The sequence below is a fragment of the Tiliqua scincoides genome, chromosome 9, assembly GCF_035046505.1.
Source record: "Tiliqua scincoides isolate rTilSci1 chromosome 9, rTilSci1.hap2, whole genome shotgun sequence".
Lineage (NCBI taxonomy): Eukaryota > Metazoa > Chordata > Lepidosauria > Squamata > Scincidae > Tiliqua > Tiliqua scincoides.
This window is the reverse complement of record NC_089829.1, coordinates 12,025,735-12,048,935: the sequence shown is the minus strand read 5'-3', so window position 1 is coordinate 12,048,935 and position 23,201 is coordinate 12,025,735. Positions and strand designations below refer to the sequence as shown.

General features: G+C 47.4%; 2 protein-coding genes across 7 annotated transcripts in view; one reads left to right on the top strand and one right to left on the bottom strand.

The window, feature by feature from the left end:
• The first annotated feature begins 236 nt into the window (after positions 1-236).
• On the top strand, positions 237-14,764 carry ZMYND12 (zinc finger MYND-type containing 12). 5 transcript variants are annotated; one of them, XM_066637165.1, is made up of 8 exons: positions 237-366; positions 2,165-2,306; positions 4,860-5,031; positions 7,665-7,834; positions 10,655-10,777; positions 11,141-11,261; positions 12,807-12,892; positions 14,500-14,764. In XM_066637165.1, the coding sequence occupies exons 1-8, from the start codon at positions 251-253 to the stop codon at positions 14,629-14,631; spliced, it is 1,062 nt and encodes a 353-aa protein (XP_066493262.1). In that variant the 5' UTR covers positions 237-250; the 3' UTR covers positions 14,632-14,764. The 5 variants fall into 5 exon arrangements, with proteins under 5 accessions (XP_066493262.1, XP_066493260.1, XP_066493263.1 ...); XM_066637163.1 differs by having other exon boundaries at positions 12,807-12,952; XM_066637164.1 differs by lacking the exon at positions 237-366 and adding an exon at positions 385-474 and having other exon boundaries at positions 12,807-12,952.
• Positions 14,765-15,697: 933 nt separating this feature from the next.
• Positions 15,698-23,201, bottom strand: part of SLC2A1 (solute carrier family 2 member 1) — a 45,735-nt gene continuing 38,231 nt past the window's right edge. For both annotated transcript variants that reach the window (XM_066637161.1, XM_066637162.1), the window contains exons 7-10: positions 22,824-22,928; positions 20,750-20,851; positions 19,385-19,588; positions 15,698-18,120 (exon numbers count right to left, since the gene is read on the bottom strand). In XM_066637161.1, the coding sequence (XP_066493258.1) occupies positions 17,911-18,120; positions 19,385-19,588; positions 20,750-20,851; positions 22,824-22,928 (621 nt within the window). In that variant the 3' untranslated portion in view covers positions 15,698-17,910. The remainder of the gene's footprint in view (positions 18,121-19,384; positions 19,589-20,749; positions 20,852-22,823; positions 22,929-23,201) is intronic.

The following is a 23,201-nucleotide window of genomic DNA, read 5'->3' as shown; positions in this document are numbered from 1 at the left end:
AAGCCTATTTTTCTTTATGCCCTTTCGCGGGGGGGGGGGGGCTGCGGCAATCCTCGGCACATGAGTAAGCCCCTTAGAACACTGTGGTACCTCTGTCTAAACACACAGAGTTTGCGCGGCACTCTAGCATCTCCCCCTCGGTGGTTTAGACGCTTCCTGCGGTTTCCTCCACGCTCCGCCCACACAGGAAGTCCCTCCCGCAGGCCGGTGCCCTAGCAACGGCGGCCCTAGCAACCGGCAACCCAGCAAGATGCGGTCGGAGAAGGTGATGGGCCTGGCGCTGCCCCGCGGGCGGAAGGTTCTCTGCGAGCTCTGCCTGGGGCCGGCCACACTGCGCTGCGGCGGGTGCGGAGTCACCTACTACTGGTGAGGAGGGCGGTTGGTTTCCATGGCGACGCACGTACACGGTTCCCTGTCCGGAAGAGCTCCCAGTCTCAGTACTGGTAGCCCAAGCCCATGCCTGTCTACTCAGAAGTAAGCTCCGCACACATCTGCAGAGGAACAGGACTGGGTGGCGGGTGCTGAGCATCTCACTTCTGTGCATCTGCTACAGAAGAGGTGCAGAGGAAGGAGAGGAGGCCAGGCTCCTGATCCCCACACTTGGCAAGGGGAGGAGATGCCCCTCATGGGCAGGGACGTGCAGTGGGTGGGAAGTCAGGTGAGGCAGAGCCTCCCCACCAGAGGCACGCAAGCACTCACAACCCACATGCCTCCCACAGTGGCAATGTTTTTCAAAGGACTCCGGTGGGGAGGCTCTGCCTTCCCTGCCTGCCCACCCACCGCACGTCCCTGCTTAGCATCCTTGGGCAGCATCCTTACAACCCAGCTGCAAGGTTGTAGCACACGCACCAATTGGAGGGAGCACTGCATAGACCAGTAATTTGACTTCCACATGACACAGGGCCTCTCCTGTAGTGTTCCAACCATTTAGGCCAGTGGTTCTCACACCTTTAGCACCGGGACCCACTTTTTAGAATGACTCTGTCAGGACCCACTGGAAGTGTTGTCATGACCAGAGGTGACATCATCAAGCAGGATAATTTTTAATAATTCTGGGTTGCAGTCCTACCCACACTGACCCAGGAGTAAGTCCCATTGACTATCATTGTTAAAAGCATCTTTACAGTAGTCTGTTAAATGTACAGATCTGTGACATTTCCCCAAATGTCCCGACCCACAGTTTGAGAAACACTGATCTAGCCACTTCCACACCTCTTTGCTGGCACCTTCCTGCCCAGGAGCTGTCATGCTGCCCACCTTCTCTGTCTACCACTCCCACGCGTGTCAGAGTATCCCATCCTGGCAGCAGAGAGCAGGTGGCTTGATACCAGTGAGGAGCTCCCAGTTGGAGCCCCAAAAGTCAGAGAGTGAGGACACTGGAGGCAGAGAGGCCTCTTTCTCCTCCCTTGCAGAGTCCCTCTCTGAGGTCAGCAGAGGCAAGTAACAACCAGTGTGGGGAGAATGTTTCCCTCAGCAGCATCTGTGATCAAGTCAAAGTTTTCATTGTTTGGTCTCAAAGACAGAGCAGCATTTGAAAGAGAAACTCACAAGCAGTATTGCCATCCATCTCATCCCAGCAGAGCTCTTGTACCTTTGCAAGTGCTCCAACAGGCAGTAGTCAGTGGGTGCCAGTGAGGACTGGCTGTGACTGTTCACTGTCTATCATGGAGTTTGTAAGCCACAGGGACTTGACTGGAACACATAGGTCAGCAACCTCATGGAGAACGAGTTGGCATCACACTGGTCACTGCTACCAAGTACGCAGTGGGTTTGTTTTGTGGTATGCACAACTGGCCATGTGGAGGGTGCTATGTTCTCTTCCCCTGTTGGAGAGCTGTCTGGGGAGAGCAGACAGAAATGCAGAGTGAAGCAGAATATAGATAGCAGCCGCCACCACACACAGCCTCTGGCACGGCATGCAGACACTGGCATTGAAGGGATTTGTGCCATGTTCTGTACCACACATAATGAGTCATAGGGTTGGGCTGACTACCTGGCTTGCAGGGGTTACAACAAATGTCATTGATCAGTTTTTTCTTTTTGCTCCCTTGCTTCTCTTTCAGCAGCAAGTATAATCCAACTTGCTTATGGCTGGGGGAAAATGGGTAAGAATCACTGCTCCCTACGATTTACGCTCCAAGCCACTTTTTTTGTGTTCTCCTAGTGACGTAAACCATCAAAGTGCTGACTGGGTCAGCGTCCATGAGAAGATCTGTCAGCTGCTCATTCCGCTGCGCACAGCCTTGCCATTCTACACCTCGGAGGAAGAAAGAAGGCATGGACAGGAGCAGACAATAAGCAGGGAGGTCAGTCTCTGGGGGAAGAATGGTTGTGTCTTAACCCTGATGGGTTGTCGAGTTCAAGGCACAGAGATTGAAGGTTGAGGTTTTCCTTCCTCTGCCAGTTTCTGTAGATCACATGTGCACAACAAGCTGTTCAGAGAAAAATTGGGGGCAGAGTATCCTACACTTGTGATCCACAGAAACTGGCAGAGGAAGGAAGGAAGCACATCAAGAACACTTTGTTGGGTCAACTTCTGTTGCTCAGTATTATACAGAGGATTATATTATAAAGAGGATTATACACATTTATGGAGGAGATAAGGTGGCTTACATGGCCGGACCATCCATGAGGCCAACTGAAATGGGTGCCTCAGGCAACAGATTGCTAGGAGGTAACCTTCTCTGTCTGTTTACTTGCCTCCAAACCTCCAAAAGAAAATGTAATGCCCAGTCAGAAGCGTTCAGAAAACAAGGTTCCATGATTTGATGAAAAAGAAAAGAAATGGCAAAAGGAAAGCAGAGAAGGGATCAAACTCATTGTGAGGCTCTTGGGGCAGAGCCTCTGCTCTGGTTGACTGGTTTTTTAAGGGAGTCCTGAGAAGGCCTCAGACTGGTTCAGGGAGAGGGGGTGCCAGCACCCTGGTCCTCTTCCCTGGCTGGGCTTTTGTTGTCTGGGTCCTGGGCAGGGGCTGTTGGCTGTACAGCCTCCCAGCTTCTAAGCAGCCCCTGCATCATTGGCCTCTCAGCTTTTGTAGGGCCAGCTACCCTCCCCATAGCTCCTCCCCTTCCTCTCAGGAGAGGTAAAAAGGGCAGTTCCCTGGGAGCTACCCTTCCCTTGGCTTAAAGGCCTCCCTTCTTCCCCTGTGCTGCCTTCACCTTGCCCTTCCTTCTGGCTTCTCTCCTCTCATGTTGCCTGGCTCCCCAGCCCTAGAGCCCCCTTCTGAGGTAAGGCAGGGTCCTGGGTGCAGGATGGGGACCCTGAAACTCATTCCTCAGGACAGGGAGTTCCACTGTATGGTGAAGGGAAGGCCTTTTCTTTAGTACCTATGAAACAAAACTCAACAATGGCAGGACACACAAAAGGGGCCTCTCAGGGGCCAGGTGGTTGCATAGGGAGGTGGTCCTTCAGGTACTTTGGTTGTAAACCATCTAGGGCTTCAGAGTATTAACTGGTCCCTTGAATCTCACCCCCAAACAGCAGCCAGTGCACTTGGAGTAACAAACAATCAGGCAGAGCATCACTTGGATAATCTATTTGTGATCTACTGAAAAGGTCTGCCTGGCCCTTGGCTGGAAGCTTAATACTGAGGCTTACAATCCTATCCACACTTTCCTGGGAGTGAGCCCCATTGACTATAACAGGGCTTACTTCTGAGTAGACATACATAGGATTGGGGTCTAAATGGGCTTTTGGTCTTATCCAGCATGAGGTTTCCAACACTCTCATGTGTGCTTTTGAATTCTTTCCAGGCATATATTCTTAAGATGACATGCTAATTGTGCACAGTAGGAAAAGTAGCTCACTGACGGCAGGACATCGGACACAAAGCTACATGCTTTCTATTATTCTGCCAGGCAAAGAGTTCTGGGTATCTCAAAAGCTTACATTGGATTTGATGCAACAATGCAAAGCTTTTGATATTCTGTGCCTAGATAAAATAATTGAAACAGACATTCAATGTATGCAAATAAACTACTTTGCATCAGTGTGATTTTGCGTATTATCCACTAAATCTCTTTTATTCATGTGCCTGTGTTTAAGTTTGTGGCATAAGTTGAAATGGCCTGGTACCCAGGACTGGTCAGTTGGAGGAGAATGTGAGAAGGGAATCTGAACAGAGAATGCAACTAGGGTCCAGGGAGGAGGAACAGGTAGCTGTAAAGGGCACAGTATCTTCATCCTTTGAATGCTTGTGGGCATCCTCTGTACAATAAAACCATTTATTGGTTTATTTTACTGTGTAAGCTGCTATGCAAACTGTTGTTGTTGGCATCCTTCAGTCTTGGAAGACTATGGTATCGCGCTCTGAATAGTGGTTCTGGAACAGTGTCTTCCCCAGTGCGCAAAGCCTAGGTAAAGTAGATATGGACTGTTACCCATGCAGCAAATCCCCTCTCTCCACATCGCTGAAATGGTCCAGTGGAAAGGCAGAAGCCAATACGGTTGGTTCCACCGACGTCACAGGAATTGCCAGAACATGACTGTGTTCAGCCATGAACTGCCTCAGGGACTCTGCCTCCGGATGTTTAGTTGCCTCTTACGACAAGTGCAGCCAAACTGAGGGCCTATTCTTAGTCCCCAGAGGTTTATGCAAACTACACTTATTGAAAAACATTTTATAAATATTAGTAAAAATGTGATGATAATAATACTAAGAGCAAGAAAAATGGTTTGAAAAAGGAGCTGAAGATCAGAAATGCCAAACCCAAATTCTGTTCCGTAAACCAAACTACTGTATAAGTGGAATTTTTTGTTCATGCAGTCATGGGAGGCAGGTAAAATCAAGTACCAAATCTGGAGGGGAGAGCGAGAGAGCTGTGAACAGGAGCTGATAATCCATTCCTTTTTTCTTCCAGAAGTTCCTAGCAGGGCTGACTCAGTCCATAGCCCAGAAATTTCTGTCTGAAGGCAAACATGAAGATGCCATTCCGTCAGCACTGCATTCACTGAAGTTCAACATTAGTGTTTACGGCTCCTGTTCTGTGGAACTGGTACCAGCATTCATAATTTTAGCCGAGGCGAGCCTAGGTGAGTTTGCCTGGATCTCTCAGGAGTTCAGTATCCTTTCCTGTATGGGTACAGCAGTTCCCAAAGACCCAAGAAATGTAGGGTAGTGCTGATGAACCAACCTGAAGACTGTTGCCAAATAGTTTACTAGGGAATCAATAATCAACTATTATAGCATCTGAAGATGTACAATGCAAGCCTCTACATGCCTACTCAGAAGTAGGTGTACTCCTGATAAGTGTGCATCTGACAACAGCCTTTGACACACACGCACACACACCCCAATTTTAGGGATTCTGAAATCTCTGGTCCACAGCTTGCACTAAAGCAAAAAGATCAGGTTGAAATAGGGGAACTTGGGAACACAAAACTGTTGCATCAAATGGTGATTCGTTATTATATCTGAACCAACCCACTGATTGTTGCTCAGTGGCCTCCAGTGAGCTTTGAAGGAACTGGGGCTAGGACTGCTCTAGTGGTTCAGAGGGTATTTTGAAGAGAGAAACTTAGCATGAAACACCCCCCATAGCCATGCCCTGTAAAATTTTAACCAAAAAAATCAACTACATTTTTTCATTAGAGTGTTTTCTTCTCCCGTCCCTTAATCCCACTTTGAAATTCACTGTAAATGTAAATTTCATTTACTTCATTTACAGTGCAATCCTAACTGCCTCAGAGGGTCACAAACGTGTCATAAAGCATGTTTGCGCTGCTTCACGAGCAAGCCGTGCCTGAATCCAGCCTCCGTAGTGGCTTGTGGGGCGAGCCTTGTGTCAGCCCAGCTGGGGTGGGTGGGGAGGAGATCAGTTATGCCGGATCCCAACCCCATTTCTCAAGCAGAACGGAGCGGCTTCAAGACCCATTGGGGCCAGGGTGGCTTACCTGGAGGTAAGGGGAAATGTTTCCCCTTACCTCTGGCTGAGCCACTTTGGGCTCCTATCCTGTGCTGGATACAGTGCAAGCCTCTTGACTTGCCTGTTCCAGCGCAAGTTAGGATTGCACCCTTAGGCAATTTCTGCCCAATGTTACATATACGCAACAGGGAGCAAATGCAGTCCTGTACTATACACCTGTGGGCCAGGCAAAAATGGGTTAAATACCTAGTTCATTTCACCCTAACTTCTTGGAGTGGGTTGCAAAGTATAACAATTGGGAAAACTGAATGAAAAAAAATCTCAGATAAGTAGAAAGGTCAGGTTGCAGTCCTGTACTGTACTCACTTACTTGGGAGTAAGTTCTGCTAAACTCAGTAGGACTAAGGGCCCAATCCAGTCCAGCCCTAGTGCCAGTGCTGAACTCCAGCACCAGTACTAGGTGTTGTAAACATGTTTACGGCACCCTTTGAGGAGGGTGCCAGACCCATACCAGTAGACACTGGCCCATCAGGAGTTCCCAGAGGTACGTTGCACCTCCAGGTAGTGGTGTGGGTTTTCAGGGCAGGGGGGAGGTTTTCTAGGGGAGGGGGCAGGTGGGATGGGGAGAGGAATGACCCGGGAGGGGGGTGAGACCGGTGGAGCCCTGCTCCACCATATCCTATCTTCCATATCAGGCTGAAAAACCTCCATGGAGGTTCTCTCTAGCTGGCACAGACTTGAGAAGCCCCATTGTGGGACCTTGGGGAAAGTCCACTTCCCCTGAGGAGACCTCTGGCAACCCTGTGGGGCTGCTGAATACAGCAGTCGCCATTTTGGTGCCGCTGCAGCCAGTAGCCCCGCCAAGAATAAGATTGGGCTGCCCATTGTGAGTATACATGTACAAGATTACAGTATTAAGAGTGGTAGCTTATGCATGTTTGCTCGGAATAAGTTCCCGTGTGTTCAGTAGGTAAATTTGCATACAGTTGTAGCCTTGATGTAACATGAGCTACGTGCTATTTCTCAAGTAGCCCTTTGGAAAGAGGATGTGCTTCTCTGCTTGCTGAGAAAGTAGAGAAATGTCTCAGTTCTGTAGACACCCTGATATAACACCTGATAAATGAAGCAGTGCCTCCATTCCTTGAGTCCATTCCGTAAGGTCTGTTCGGTTGAGGGTTTACAGGACATATATTTGGGGCTATGCATACGGGCAAGTTATGCTTCTGGCTGAGAATGATTCATAGAAACTTGCGCTTTTTCCTGAGTCATGGTTTCCACCCTGGTTCTCTTTTCATCCCAGCCAAAGCAGCTGACTGCAGTTCTGTGTGTCAGCCACAAGGTGAGTGCAGAGCAAGTCGGCACATAAACTGCTTTGGATTCTCATTAACATGCTGACAGAAGGGCTTATATTTGAGGCACGCAAATACTTCAGCAAAGGAAACAGAAGCATGTTCAGCTGTACTGTGGCTTTTAAAATTAGCAGAGGATACCAAAGCAGGACACTGACTTAAAATAATGAGCTTGTCCTATTTAGATGTCAGTGTACCATTTCAAGGCAGAGAACAGGTTGTATTAAAAAGTAAAAAAAAAACAGAAACAGACTCTTCTGGACTTCCATAAACCCTCAAATTCATCCCAGAACTGGGGAGAACCAAACAACATGGGTAAAAAGGTGTTTGTGGATTTGGATTTTGGTCACTGCTTGCTGGTCTGATGCTAGGAACAGTGATGTCCCATGAGCCTACCCCTCCACATGTGCACCCTGCCTGCTAAACTTTTGTTGGGTTTCGTTCCTGACAGGACTTGGTCACCTTGCCCAAGCGGAGGAGTATCTCTCCCAGGCTCAGTGGATTGTGCTGAAGAAATCCCATGGCAACAACGCCATCCAGTCTAAACTGCATCGTAACCTGGGGCTCCTCTACGCAGCCAAAGGAAACTATGAAGACTCTTTGTACCACCTGGCCAATGACGTAAGGCTCAGTGGGAATGAACATGCAGGCCATGCTACCCCCTACTGCTGCTTGATGGGGCTGCCCTGGTTTCTTGTGCTAATGGATGAGTGTCCCTGTTGGGTGCAGAGGCCACCTCTGCCAGCAAATGGTGAGGGTGCAGGGAAAAGAAGACATGGAGGATGGTTAGCATGGCCACGGTTCATGACTGCATTGCTCCATTAGAGCCGAATTCCACAGGAGCATTCAAATTCCACCATTGTCAGTACTCATCAAAGTTCACCATCTGATTCATAAATTTTGAGTAACAGAGCTCCTTTGGGAGATTAACAACCCAATCCTATCCTATCCTTACTTACTCAGCAATAAGCTCTGTCACATTAAGGGAGACCTACTTCCAGGAAAGCATATATAGGAATGCAGCCTTATTTAAGAATTAGATCCTTTCTGTAAAAAAAAAACTTCAACGCAGCTGACCCAACCCAGCATTCAGATCACAGGGAAGGTAGGGTATTTGTATCTTGGACAGTTATGCCCCCGTCAAATTGGCATCCCATCATTGGCGTCCCTGGACATTTGCATCTGGGTTTTTTTCGTGTCCCAGTTATTTACATTCCACTGTAACTGGGCAACAAATTCCATTTTATATATCCTAAGCTTCTTATCCCTACCCTAACCATAACTCTACCTTTGTTGTTTAAAAACAAAAAGGTACATCCAGTGCTTTTTTTGTAAAAAAAAAAAAAAAAAAAAAAAAGTGCAGGAACTCACAACTTGTTAATCTTTTATTTATTTATTTATTTATAAACCATTTTTTATAGGAGAAATAAAATATTTTTTATGTGCTCCCCCCCTAAAAATGAACTTACTTCTGAGTAGACATGCATAGGCTTGGGCTCTCAGGCTGCAAGGTTATGCACCCTTTCCCAGGAGCAAGCCCCGTTGAGCACAGTGAGACTTACTTCTGAGTAGACTTGCATAGACTTGGGCTCTCAGGCTGCAAGGCTATGCACCCTTTCCCAGGAGCAAGCCCCATTGAGCACAATGAAACTTACTTCTGAGTAGACACACCTAGGCTTGTGCTGCATATTGGCACAGGGGCTGCACCAGCCAGCTTCCTTCCCCTCCTCCTCTGCCAAGCCAGTACCTGGGCGTTCTGTGGGTGCCACAGCCCGTCTCCCTGGCTGGCTGGCTGGCTGGCTGTCCGTCCTCCTCCTCGGTGTTGGTGCTTGTCCCCCGCACCCTCCACCGGCTTGGAAGCTGCGCGGGGAAGCAGAGCGTGGGGGGAGGGGAGGCGGGCTGGGCTCAGGCGAGAGCTTGGGGATGGGGGCAGGAGGGGGTCTTTGTGCGGTCAGGCAGGGGCCAGGCGCCTGCCCACCCTGCACCCCCCAGCACCCACCCAGCGAATGCCTCTGTTTTGCTCCCCCCCGGAATGCCTCCGAAGGGGAGGGGCCCCTGCAAAAAGGTGCCGGAACTCCGTCCCCCCGCGTTCCATTAGAAAAAAAGCCCTGGGTACATCTAATATAAATATGCATATATTGTTGGGACACAGACATCCAGGATACGAAAACAATGAATGCAAATGTCCAGTCCAAGAAGCACTTGATTGGCACACAGTTATCCAGGATGCAGTGGTCCTGTCACAGGGAGATGCTCTATGCAGACAAGCTTTGCACATGTGGAAGCCTGAGGGGCAGAGTACATCAGCATGTGAATGTGGCTTGTAAGCATATTCCTTCCCCCCTTGTGTGGAGCCTTGTGTGGAACATATTGTGTGTGGAGCCCCCCCTTGTGTGGAGGCATATTCCTCCCCCCCCTTGTGTGGAGCCTTGTGTGGAACATCCAAAAAGGGCTTAAACCAGTCTCATCATCCCAGATTTTTTAACAGTGAATTCTTTGCATGAAAAAGTCCTTTTCTTTGTCCAGTGTTAACCACTTCTCAGTTTAATTGGTTGAACCCAACTTCTAGCCTTGAGGGAGAGGAAGAAAAAAAAAAACCCACTTCCTTCACACCACACATGATTTTGTAAACCTCCATCATGCCCACCCCAACTGTAGTTATCTCCGAATATATGAGACTCTTCTGTACTGATTCAGGCCTTTGGTCCCCCTAGCCCAGTTCAGCCTGCTCTGTGAGTGGGACTGTTTGGCAGTGCCCCTCCCCCAGGGCGGCTCAGGCAGGGAGCACTCTCTCCCAGCCCTGCAAATTGGAGATGCCAGGAACTGAGTGTGGGCACTTTGGCTCGCAAATCATGTGGCATGCCAAGGAGTTACGACAGAAGCAGTCACAGCGTCTTGGCAAAGAGGCCTGTGGCACCTTTGTGACAACTCCATTTATTTCAGCATCAGCTCTCATGCACTGCAGCCCTCCACATTGGGTGCTTGAAGTGAAATCCTCAGCAGGCAAGGGAGTGTATCTGTGTATGAAGATGAGGAGAAGACACTTGGAAGCAGCAGCATGAATTTGCAAGAGGAGATGAAGCAAGGCTGACCTTGTAACCATGGCTGAAAGAGGAACATCCTTCCCACAGGGTTTTTACATCCGTCACTGAGGGTTTTGCTTCACGCTTCTGATGAAGGGGACTGTAGACCATAAAAGATAATGTTGAGATAATTGGTTAGCCTCAAAGGTGCCACAGGCCTCTTTCTTGCTAGAGCTGCAACAAGAATTGTCTTTCACAACTTAAGAGTTCTGGGTAGCTCAAAGTCTTGCACACTCCGATACCTTCAGAATTGGGACTAATTAAATTTGGTCATCTTCTCCTACTCCTTATTTCAGGTGGTGACCTGGCATTTGGATTGTACCATTCCTCAGGATTTGATGTATTGCTGTCATTTCAGATTTTCTTTGCCTGTTCTGCCTTTGGGACAAACCACATTGCGGCCTCGGGGGGATATTTCCACATGGCCAATGTGTTCTTCCGTCAGAACCGCATGGATATTGCTGATTCCCTGTATGCTGAGGTCAGTGGACTAGACTGGAAGGAAATGCAGCAATGAACATAAAAATAAAGTCACCCTCTGTCCAAATTCTATAGCCAAAAAGCCTGAATTCGCTGCCTTAGCATGTTTGCTTAGTTTGGCTTAGTGGTCTAATTTATCATTCTGTTGACTATAAGGAGACCCCCCCCACACACACCTAATAACCAGAAGTTCTGATCCCACATTTCCCCAGGCATTGCTCATCTGGCTCCTCTAGTGTAGTATCACAGTTCTGAGAACTAGAAACTTGGTTTCTAAAAAAACGTGGGATAGTATTGCAAACCTGAAGTATTGAAATGCCATTTGATGTCTTGGTTAACAAGCATCTTGTTCTGTTCTTGGAAGGTTGCCAATATTTGGTACACGCACTTTAGCCACATGATTGACATCCAGTTCCAGGCGCTCATGGCTCCGGCTGAAATTGATATGCTGGCTGAAGAAATGGAGCCCACTGAAGAGGTCCTGGGTAACGTGGTCTTTGTCGAGATGACTTTCTCTCCTGCTCCAAAGACTCAAAGCAGGTTGTAATTAGGGTTGCAATACAGGTGTGCGCCACTTAATGATGGGGATATGTTCTCCAGTCCCCTTTATGTGATTAGGTCATTAAGTGAACATTCAACCTAATTCTAGTGCCTTTGTTGTGTAAACAGACATTCCCTGCCAGACACTAGCTGGCTGCACAGACTACTGGAGACAGATTGCCTCTTCTTTGCATTAAGACCTTGTCTGTTGTGTGAACAGACACTGCTGCAGTCTATGGGACACCTGACTGCCTCATTAAGAGCATCTTTATTGTGCTTTGACCACCATCATATATGCGGTCCATAGTTAAGCAAACTGTTAAGTGGCACACAGTTGTATTTGCAGCGCAGTTCTGTGTATGTCTACTCAGAAATCCCATTGTGTTGAATTGGACTTATTCCCAGGAAAGGGTGTGTAAGATTGCAACCTTAGTATATAACCAACCAATGGTTTAGATGCCTTTTGATCAGCTGAAAATCTTCCTTATTTTGCATCTCAATAATTACAAGCACTGCAAGTGGCACACATCTTAAAAGAGGCATTCCATCCTGTGTGGAACAGGAAGGAGGAATGCCTTTTCTAAGGGGGGGGGGAGTGCCTCTTTTAAGTTGGTCCTTTCTGCAGTGTGTGCACACTTCACCTCTGATCTAATAACTTTTTTTTTTTCTTCAGAGCTATTGTTTAAATGCAGATGTATGCAGTGTGGGGTTGCAGTCTCTTACCTGGGAGTAAGCACTTTTGAATAGAGTGGGACTTACCTCTGAGGAATCATGTTTAGGATTGCACTATTAGTCAAATAATTGATTGAAATTAATACAATGAATTGACTGGTTTCTGCATGGGCAGCACTTCTACTTACAGAAGAATATTAGAATATTATAGTACAGTGTTTCTCAAACTGTGGGTCAGGACCTACTAGGTGGATCGTGAGCCAATTTCAGGTGGGTCTCCATTCATTTCAGTATTTTATTTTTAATAATGCTACCATGGTATGTGACTGCATTTGGGGACATGTTACAGACCTGTACTTTTAACAGGCTACTCTGTATATGCTTTGAACCATGATAGTAAATGGAACTTACTCCTGGGTAAGTGTGGTAGGATTGCAACCTAGGATTGTTAAAACTTTTCCTGGTTGATGATGTTACTTTTGGTCATGACATCACTTCCGGTAGGTCCCGACATATTCTTTCTTAAAAGTAGGTCCTGCTGCTTAACGTTTGAGAACTACTGTATATAGTAGAATATTATTTTGTTGACTCATTCCAATAATCTTGCAAGGTGGTTAGGAAAGGCAGTGACTTGCTCAGTGAGCTGATTGGCTGACCCAGGTTCTGGGTTGAACCCGGGTTCTGGCTTCTTCAGTCAATGCCCACCCATTATCCAACACTCACTCCTGCCAATGACCACCCAGCAATTTCTAAGCAAGAGGATGGGCTTCACCCTCAGAGCTTGACCTCTCTCACAGAGCTCTGTTTCCCCACCACAGATGAAGGCCAGCGGGCTGAAGCTAGTCAGATGCTGAACGCCATCTTGGAGATGAGAGAACAAGGGCCCAGGCCGCAGCCTGCTAAGGTCGTTAAGGTTCTCCACACGCTGGCCCTGCTCCATTACTTGAGTCAGAATGTGTCAAAGGCAAGCAGACATAGGATGCTCATTTCGAATGTCATTTAACAGGACAGATGCTGTTGCTTAATCAGCACTGAGTCTATGCAGTCAAATCCCCAGCAGTCTTGCTTTGTGTGCTGGGGGAAGGGGGGGAATGTCGCCATTTTATTTTACCATATTCCTTTGTGGAAGGAACCAATGTGCAAGTTCGAAGTCAGTTGGAAAATGGGATCATGCCTATGATCTGTGCACTCCAATGTACTCTTACTTGTGAGTAAGCCCTGCTGAAGACAGTGGGACTTACCGCTAAGTAGATGAGCATAGAATTGTGCTCTCAGATTTCTAACTGCACATTCATGCACCAGGAAAAATTCATCCCAAATTGACAAGTCAAATTATTTGAATTACTGAAAGTTTTTCCATTGAAGCATTTCCTTAAATAACTGCGAGGAAAGGCTGTCCAGATTCTAGTGTATAGGAATAACAGAATAGGAGCTTAAAGAGACCATCAAGATTTGGAATAATTCCTGAGATGGACAGATCCTTTGTCTTTCACACAATTGGTTAATTTCATAATTTTTGTTCCCTCCCATGCTACATTGAGCCTGAAACAGTTTTGAGCGACTGCCAACTCTGCAGCAGTGCTAAAGTTTCACTAACTTAGATAACCTTTGACTTTCACAGTTAATCTTTAAAAAAAAGCTAGTTAATAGCTCACACCTGAAAATTCCCACAAATGGGGGAGGGACTATAGGTTGCTGGGAGGGCAGATCTTTGACATGGAGGAGGTAAAAAGACCCTTGACCAAACCTTGGAGAGATGCTGCTGGCCAGTTCTGAATTAAGTGGACTGTGGGACTGACTCAGCAGACAGCAGCTTCCTACATGCTAAACTTTCCTCTGAATAATTGCATAACTAAACAGGTTAGCATATGCAAAAGAAATCACAATGTGGTGTTGAGGGGAGACATTTTGTAAATACTATATTTTTACTATTGCTATTCTGATATTCTACTGTATCAGTTAGAAACAGGGATCTGCACCTAGCAACCCATGAACCAAATCTCCCTCCCATATCATTTTGCCCCCAAATTGTCAATCCATCAGCAAGAGGAGTACAGCAGTGACTTCAATCAGGATTCTTGTTAGATCTTGAGGCGGAGGGGAGTGGTAGGCCTGGAAGCTGGGCTACTTCCCTTCAAAATTGCCAAGCAGAGCAACTCAGAGCAAAATGAAAACAGCAAGCAGTGGCTGGGTGACCACCCTCCCTGGCATGGGATGCCTTCCCCCTTAAAACAAATGGATTCTTTCAAGGCTGCTCCTTTCTTCGGCACAAAAATACCCCTCTCCTTGATTTTTAAGACACACTGGCAGGCAGCCCAAGGCTACATGGCATTCCACTCATCTTGTGAGAAATGAGAAAGTAACATCTCTGGTCCTAGACTCGGGCTATAGTGAGCCAAGCATTCAGAGTACAATCCAGTTTAGGGGAGCAGAGGCTGGTGTTTCTCTTTCGGGAACCCCCCCAAGGAAGGTCATCATGTTTTTGATCTCTGCTTCTCTCTGTCGTTTTAGGCTCATGAGCTTACCCAGACCATTCTGGAAATGAACAAGCAGCTTCCCAAACAGACGCCCTTCGCAGAAGAGTCATTTCAGCGTTTAATTAAGCTGATCAAATCCAAAGAGAGACCTTTCTATTCAAAGTAGGAGATCCCCACCAGTGTTGCCTCCCAATTGCATTAAGCTGACCCTGTGGCTGTGAACAGCTGTTCCATCTGTCTCTTTCTCCCCACTCTGTTACCTACTATTGTAATAAAATTTTGAATTTTTTAAAAAATAAGTCTGTAGAATTGTAGAGTTGAAAAAATCTGTGTGCCTGTCCAGGCCATCTTTTTTTGGTTGGCAGGGCTGGTCCCTCTCTCTGCATTCACACAACACAGACCAAGGTGGGTCATGTGAGACGACCACAGGTGATCCCTGTTGCATGTATGCAACATTGGGCAGAAATGGCTTAAGAAAGCCACTTAACCACAAGTCAGCAAAGTCCAAGCCAGCACACATCTAATGATCTTGGAGGCTGTGGCCCAAACACCATTGGTTGATTTTGGTGACAGATTTAGGACAGGCAGCAGGAGCAGAGCTCCCCAAGACTTGTTTTAGGAGTATTAAGGGCTCTGGAGACCAAACAGTTTAAGAACTGCTGATCTATAGAATTCGCTGACACAAGAGGTGGCATGAAGGACAGGTCTAGCACTGGCTATGCACCACCTCCCCATTTGGCAATAATTGCTCCCCCATGACTGGTACAGAAGGAAATATGTCGTTACCCAGCACATAACTAGTCTGTGGAACTCCATGGTCCAGGCTGTTATGATGGTATCAGATCTAGATGCCTTGAAAAGGGAATTGGACAGATTTCTGGAGGAAAAGTCCATCACTGGTTACAATCCATGACAACTGGATGTGACCTCTAGGTTTTAGGGGTAGTTTATCTCTGAATGCCAGGTGCAAGGGAATAGCAACAGGAGACAAGTGTTTTGTGTGATCCCAGAGGTACAGTGGAAAGAGGATGCCAAATTAGGTGGGCCTGAGCCTATAAGGCCCAGGCCTTACACATTTCCTGCAAAGACCGAAATGAAACTACACAACACAGTATGGGGCTCTCAAAACTACTCATTTCATTCATTCATACAACCACCTCCTTTGCGCTTTATAAGGCGCCAACAGGAGCAAAGACAAAGGTAACCAGTCGATATCACACTGTACACAACACTTGAGTTTTTTAAATGTTTATTATTCCTAAAAACATACTGCCTTTTTTCCAAGTGAAATTGCGTGTTCACTTTTAAAAACCAAAAAATAAATAAAAAATAGACTATTTAAATATCTGTGTCCTGGCCGAGCTCCTGAGAACCGCATGGGCTTCAGGCAGACGGCAACCTTGCAGGACCTGGGGCTGGTTGGTTGAATACAATATGAAAAAAGTCTAAAAACATCAGTGCAACAGGTATCTACAGTGCAGGTGAGTTATCTACACAAAGAGAAGTTCATGTACAAATCTTGCCATTGCTGCAGTTGCTATAGAAACTAACTCTGGGGTTGCTTTCGCTTCTTATCTTACAGTGGAAACACTTTTGAGGCTATTTACAAAAAGCTACTTGTCCGTTGGAAACCACACTATAATTTAGTGCGCTATTAACATGGTTGAACAAAAAATATATATATAATATAAATATTTTCCAGTCTATACATAGTAAGCAGGAAATGTGTGCAGCCGTTTTTGCTGGATTCTTTTTTTTTCTGTTTGCTTAAAAAAATTTTTTTTTTTGGTTCTGTGAGTCCACGATAGGCAAAGCAGAGAAGACTGCCAGATCATGACCACTGCCCCCCCCACCCTCAGGATCACCACCACCACCCCATCTCTCCCAGCAACAGGCACAATGAAAACTGTCTTTATGGGACTATTGAAGAGGGGGAAGGACTTCTGGGAAATATATGCCAAGCCTGTTATTCTCCAGTAACACAGGCTTTGAAAGGGGCTTCGGAGAGGAGAGAGCTACCCACTAGCTGCAATGGCTGATGTTGAGCTTCCAGGATCAGAGGCAGTCTCTCTGAATTCCAATTGCTGAGAAGCTGCTATATACTGCTAAAACACTGGTTCATCTAATTCAGTATCGCCCATGGCAACTTGCAGCATCTCTCTAGGTGGGTCTACCAGATTGAACTTGGGACTTTTGACTAGGGTCCTGCCACTGAGCTATGGTCCCTCCAAAGCCCATAAAATGGCATGAATGCTTCTGTCTGTCCTCTGTTGGAAACAGGGCACTGGGTCGAAGTTGGCCCTCCTTTATGGGGTGAGCAAGCTTGAGAGAAGGAGACAGAGGGAATGTACTGGGGCTGAAGGAGCGTGTGAACTACAATACTATACATGCTTTCCTACAAGTAAGCATCACTGAACACAATGGGGCTTACTTCTGAGTAGGCATGCATAGGTTTGCACTGTTGGAACGGGATACTTCATAAGCAATGTGGAGGACGCCCAGAATGGGTGAACCCGCCCTGGCTATGCCACATGCACCAATATAACCTCAGAAACAGCCATTTTCAGGAAAGGCTTGCTTTAGCACCCCAGTCCTCTGCAGGAGACCAACCCGCAGCATGGCATCTTGAAAACACAGTTTCTTCCTAGCTTGGTTCGCTTCTCCCTCTTCCCTGGACTAATTCTTCCTGACAGCACTTTGGAGAAACCCACCTCGCCTTATGCTAAAGGAGAGTAACGGAGGCAAGGGATATCAAGGCCTGGTTTTGCTGCCAATGGAGTTGGCAGCTGGGGAGGAGAAGGGGGAACAGCTGGCTAATAGATTTTCAAAACCTTATTTCCTGCCAAGCATGAGTGTTACCACTGACCCCTAAAAAACTCAAAGGAGGAAGCAAGGGAGAGAACAAAAAGAGCACTTTTGCTCAAAAGGAGGCAGTCTGGGGGGGGGCGCTAGTGGACATCTTCAGTCAAGGACTAAAAGGCTGGGGGAGCCGCTAAAATACCATCAAATTCCTTTGGAAGGAGATAAAAGTGGAATGCCTTTGCCTTCCACTGCCCTATCCCACCCACCCCTCATTTGAATTTTCTTCTTTTAAAAAGTCTCTTAAAATTTAATTCAGAGGTGAGATTTCATCTCAGAACCATTTTCTTGTTGATTCCATGATCAGAACAAGTTTTGCTTTTCAGCACCACAAACTTGGTGGGTTTTTTTTGGGGGGGGGGAGCCACAGAAGGGAGGAGACCTCCAGACCTTGTCAGCATTGAAATCCTGGACTTGAAACCAGCTAACCATTCCTAGTGGATGGGTGTTCAGTTCAGCACCCTGGAAACCGGGTGGAAGTCCCAGAAGCGGAGTCCTGTGTGCCTCCGTCCCCTTGGACCCGGCTTCTGTAACAAGCGTCGAAAACAGGCAGGCAAAGGAGCAAAGCGAAGGAGAGACTGGCCGCTTAGACTTGGGAGTCCGCACCCAAGCTGTGGAATTCGTCCGGCGTCTTGTTGTCCCTCTGACCGCCACCTCCACCGCCGCCCTGCCGGAAGCCAGAGGCAATTTCGTCAAAGGTTCGGCCCTTTGTCTCGGGCACCTTGAAGTAGGTGAAGACGAAAAAGATGACCAGCAACACCGTGAAGATGATGAAGACGTAGGCGCCGCAGAGCTCCTAAGAGGAAAGAAGGGAAAGTGAGGAGGGGGAGTCAGATTGGTGGGGGGGAAATAGCTGTGTCAATGCAACTTCTGTTCTCCTAGTACAGACACCCGGGGTTACAGGAAACTCCACAACCACCTATGGACTCGAACAGGTTCACGCCTCAATGGCCCATGCTCCCCACGCGCAGTCTTTCTTCCTCTGCACTGGCAGGTGACCTTTGCCAGAGCAAAACATCCTTTGAGTTTTGACTGTAGAGTGTACAAATACCCCCTGTCCCCTTTGGGGCATTTTCCCCTCCTGAAATCTGTGCATTCAGGGGCCACGTCTTTACGAAATCCCATGTACAGATGTACCATAGCCATATCTGAGCCTGGTGAGGGAGAAGTGTACAGGCTTCCCCTGCCACTGTTAGAAATCCCAAGCTGCCATACTTTTCTCCTAACTAGGATGCTGTGGGTAGGGTGTGCACCCTTTATGCAGCCTTTGTAGGCAGTGTGCAAAACACTTAATTTGGGAGGCCCAAGTTTTTGTGTTCCAACTACAGAAAGACCCATAAAGTTTCATGGTGGGGGGTATGACTTGGGAGGTCCATTCTAACCCCCAATTCCCACGCCCAAATTCCACACACAACCCTTCCTCACTCCCTGTTCCCCTCCTTGTCACCCCCCCCCAAGTTCTCCCTCTCTCCCACTGCATTTCCTTCCCAATTTGGTCCCTCCCCTGCCTATTAAAACAGCCAACATGTCCCCCTGCAACGAGTGTGGGGCTGAGTGGCCAGAACAGCTGCTTTCAGAGCAAAGAAGAAAGAGCTGATCAGCTCTAGGAATGTATCTCTACTGCTCTGTTCCTCCTGGGACAGGAGGATGGACACTGGCAGCAAGCAGCATAGCAATGCAAGCTGGGGTTATGAGGTGAAGGACTTAGAGCAAAGGTGGGAGAGAAACTCCCAGCCAGTATCAAGTATCGATACGTGATCAAAGAGAAACAATAACCATTTGCTGAATACTTCTTTCTTAGCCATGTTCCAGCAGGATACAAGCCACTCTAGCCCACCATTCCACTCTCCTCTCCTCCATACTTCCTCTTCTGCTTTTCAAATCCAGGTACTGGCAGGAGGATGGGCAGGGACATGTCCCGTCACCCCCAATCTGCTGCCTGAAAAGACCACCTGCCTCATGGACAGGCTGGCCCCGATCATCGCCAATTCCAGTGCTGAGCCCATAAACTGAGAAAAGGAGGTTAGTGTGAACAGCGCCCAATGGCCCTGAAAAGTTACCTCGACATATTGAAAGCCCATTCCCACAATGAAGTTGGAGGTCCAGTTTGACAATCCTGCAACCGAGAAGGCGGCAGGGCGCGGGCCTTGGCTGAACAACTCCGCCACGATGAACCATGGAATGGGGCCTGGGCCAATCTCGAAGAATGCCACAAAGCCAAAGATGGCAATGATGCTGATGTAGGACATCCAGGCCATTTGGTCCTAGTGTTGGAAGAAGGAAACACAAGAGCTCCATATGGGCACATCTGCAAGCATCGCTCAGGCATAGAATGCTCAATGCCTTCAGAGTCACTGGTGAGTTGGAGGTATCTTGTTCTGGTGTTCTTTTCACATCATCTTCCAAAGAGCCCTGTATCCACTCTCTCCATCCCATTCATAATTTTATATGTCCCAATCATGTCACTCCTCATGCGCTTTCTAGACTGAAAAGCCCCAAACACTGTCGCATTTCCTCGCAAGGGAGGTGCCCCAGCCCGCAAATCATTATGGCTGCTCTCTTAGGACTGCACTGAAGCCACTCAGAGGTGCTTCATGGTGGATCTTATCCTGCCAACCAACACCACATCTAAGCTCCTACATGGAAGTATTTAAAGTGTGAGCAGTCCAGGGTACAATCACTGTTCAGCCATGACTGGGTTGAATGTTATTCACTCGTTCCATTTCACGCAAGCAGTATCTGCACACCCACATCGTTGATCTCTAGCGCAGTGGTTCTCACACATTTAGCACCGGGACCCACTTTTTAGAATGAGAATCTGTCAGGACCCACCGGAAGTGATGTCATGAGTGGATGTGACATCATCAAGCAGGAAAATTTTTAACAATCTTAGGGTGCAATCCTACCCACACTTACCCAGGAGTAAGTCCCATTGACTATCACTGTTAAAAGAATATACATAGTAGCTTGTTAAAAGTACAGGTCTGTATCATTTCCCCAAATGCAGTCACGTACCATGGTAGCATCAAGTCTAATATATTAAAAATAAAATATCGAAATGAATGGGGACCCACCTGAAATTGGCTCGTGACCCACCTAGTGGTTCCCAACCCACAGTTTGAGAAACACTGCTCTAGAGATCAACCCAGCTATGGTTAACATAAGAAGAGCCCCGTGGATCAGGTCAAAGGCTCATCTAGTCCAGCTTCCTGTATCTCACAGTGGCCCACACTAGGTTCTGCAAATGGAAGCATGTACCCAAATATAATTAAGCATGTGAACAAGTCATGTTCTCTCTACCCATTTAGATTTTTAAAAATTGTTAATCCATTTAATTATTTCTTAAATACGAGAAATATTATTTCTCGTAATATCAGGTTATTCATCTGTGGCCCGAGCAGTCATTACCCCAATGTGTCACTCACCAGTAGTGCCAATGCAATGGTCATGAGGACAGCACAGCACGCCATCCCCGCCAGGCCAACGAGGTGGAGAGTTCTCCGTCCAGCCTTCTCAACCACAAATAGCTGTGAGAGACAGAGAGAGAAAGAAATGTTCAGCAGAGGGAAAGTCATCGAAGGGCCAAATCTGTAAGAAATACATTCTGGATGCAATCTGTCATGAGCCCCGGGACCCCAATGCAGAGGAAGAAGGGGCTGGTCGTGTTGTGTCTCTGTATGCATTACTATCCTGACTTCCTTCCCATCAGCTGCAAAGTGCAATGGGATTCCCAAGTGGCACATCTAGAATGACTCGGGCAGGAACACAGTATGGACACCTCTTAAAGCCAGCTATTCCTTCAAGGATCAGAATGAAATTTCACTCCCAGTTCAATCCATGGCTCAGCTGCTTCATTTTAAGGTATGCCCAGCAATGTACTTCCTTTGGCCAGCGAAGGTGGCTGCTGAGAGACGATCTGGACAGCCACCTGGTCACCCAGCACAAGCCTTGGCAACTTTTGGAAATGGCGGAGGGCCATCTATTTGGGCTAATTTGTTCAGAATGAACAAATGAAAAGGTAAGTTGAGAGGCAGGTTGGGGTTTAATATACCCTTCTGTTTCATTTACAGCCAGACCCAGACTCGCTGGTACCTAAGGTAGCACATCAGAGGCTTTAATCTGATAGCATAGCAGCTCCCATCTCTGCTGTTCCTCACGCTTCCTGAATTTGAAAAGGAAGAAGGGAATGGAGGCAGAGGCCAGCTGAGATGACAACCGGTGTGGGGGGTACCTGTATCCATCCACCTACCTGCACTGTTTTGTGTTCTCCCCTTTCCTAAATTTGAAACAAGAAGGAAACAGAGTGGAAGAGGAAATGTGGAGGAGAAGAGTGGTGGGCTAGAGCGCCCTGGCACTCTAGCCCACCACTCTTCTCCACACTTTTTCTTCCACTCCACCCCCCTCTCTTGTCAAACAGGGAGCAGAAGGAGGAACAGAGGAGATGGGTGCCTCTCTACCAATCCACAACCTCCCTTAGCCTCCTGTTGACCCCATTTTCATTCTTCTGTCACTAGATTTTCCAGTCCTGTCACTTATGTGGCAACATGTTCCAGAAATTAAAGCTGTGACCATGATGGTGTGAAAACTCTGTCATCTCTGAGAGAGACTCTGGGGGGCTCCCAGCATATTTTTTTTTTCTGAAACACAAACCTCTTGGCTCTAAATGCTTTCCCTTGCTGCCTCTTAAGCCTCCAGTGCAGGAAGCTACCCTGTAACAAATAGGCTCATATCACTCTGTATTGTTTACTTGGAGCAGCGTTCTGAAAAGCAGAGGTGCTTTCCCAGGCATGCAACCAAGATGCTGGGATTGAATGTCAGCCACTGTAAGCAGATCCTCTGTCACCCCTCCTCTACCTGGAGCTCTCTCCCCACAGAGTGTTCCTTTTCAGATAACCTTTAGTTGCACCTCTTAGTCCTTGGATCTCCCACCAAAACTAAACCAAAGCTCAATGGTGTTTGCAAAAGTGGGGGACAAAATAAACATGACAAAATGTCAGGCTGCGAGCAGGAGCTCTCTGAATTTGGCCATGTGCCGTGAACATCCATCACCCAGTTTAAGCAACAGCAACTTCTATTAAAGTCGGAGCTCCAGGATTAAAATAGTCCCTGGCATGAGATGCTCCCTTCCTCTTCAGAGGAAGGCTTCTGGATGCCTGAGGTAACATGCCAAAGCTGCCCCCCCCTTTATCTAGAAGCATACTAGCTCTCTTTCTCCATTCCTTGGATTCAAAGAGAGGAATGGAACAGATGAGAAAATAGGGAGAAGACATTGTTGGGCTAGAATGTCTCCAATGCTCAAGCCCTATTCTCTGATACTCCCTTTATTAGAAAATGACTAGGAGAGTGGGGTAGAAGACAAAGCAGTGGAGGTAGGTGGCCAAAGGAAGTTCCCCTTCCCCATCAATCACCTCCTCAGCCAGCCTCACAGACAGAATGGCCCCATTTCTCAGCCATAGTACAACCCTCCCAGTTTCCCAGCAAAAAAGGCAGACCACTCACCGAAACCACCGTGAAGGCTGTGTTGACCACTCCCGACCCAATAGTAGCATAAACAGGCTGCTGCACACCGGATTTTGCAAAAATGCTCGTCGAATAGTAGAATACCTAGAAAAGGCAAGGAAAGCATGAACAGGTGAGCTGGTTCGACATTAGGATAATAGAGTATTATGAAGCAAAAGTACATTAACAGAAGCTCCACCTGCATCTGAAGCAGGACAGTTCCAAACGCTCCAGCATTTCTACCCCAAGCCCAAGAGGTCTTTGAATCGAGCAGCTGTCAAATACATTTTTGGGGTAAGTTATCACCTTCTGCTATCGCTTCTGTGACAACAGACCACAACTACAGCAGCTTTGCACAGAAGCAGACTGGTCACCCCA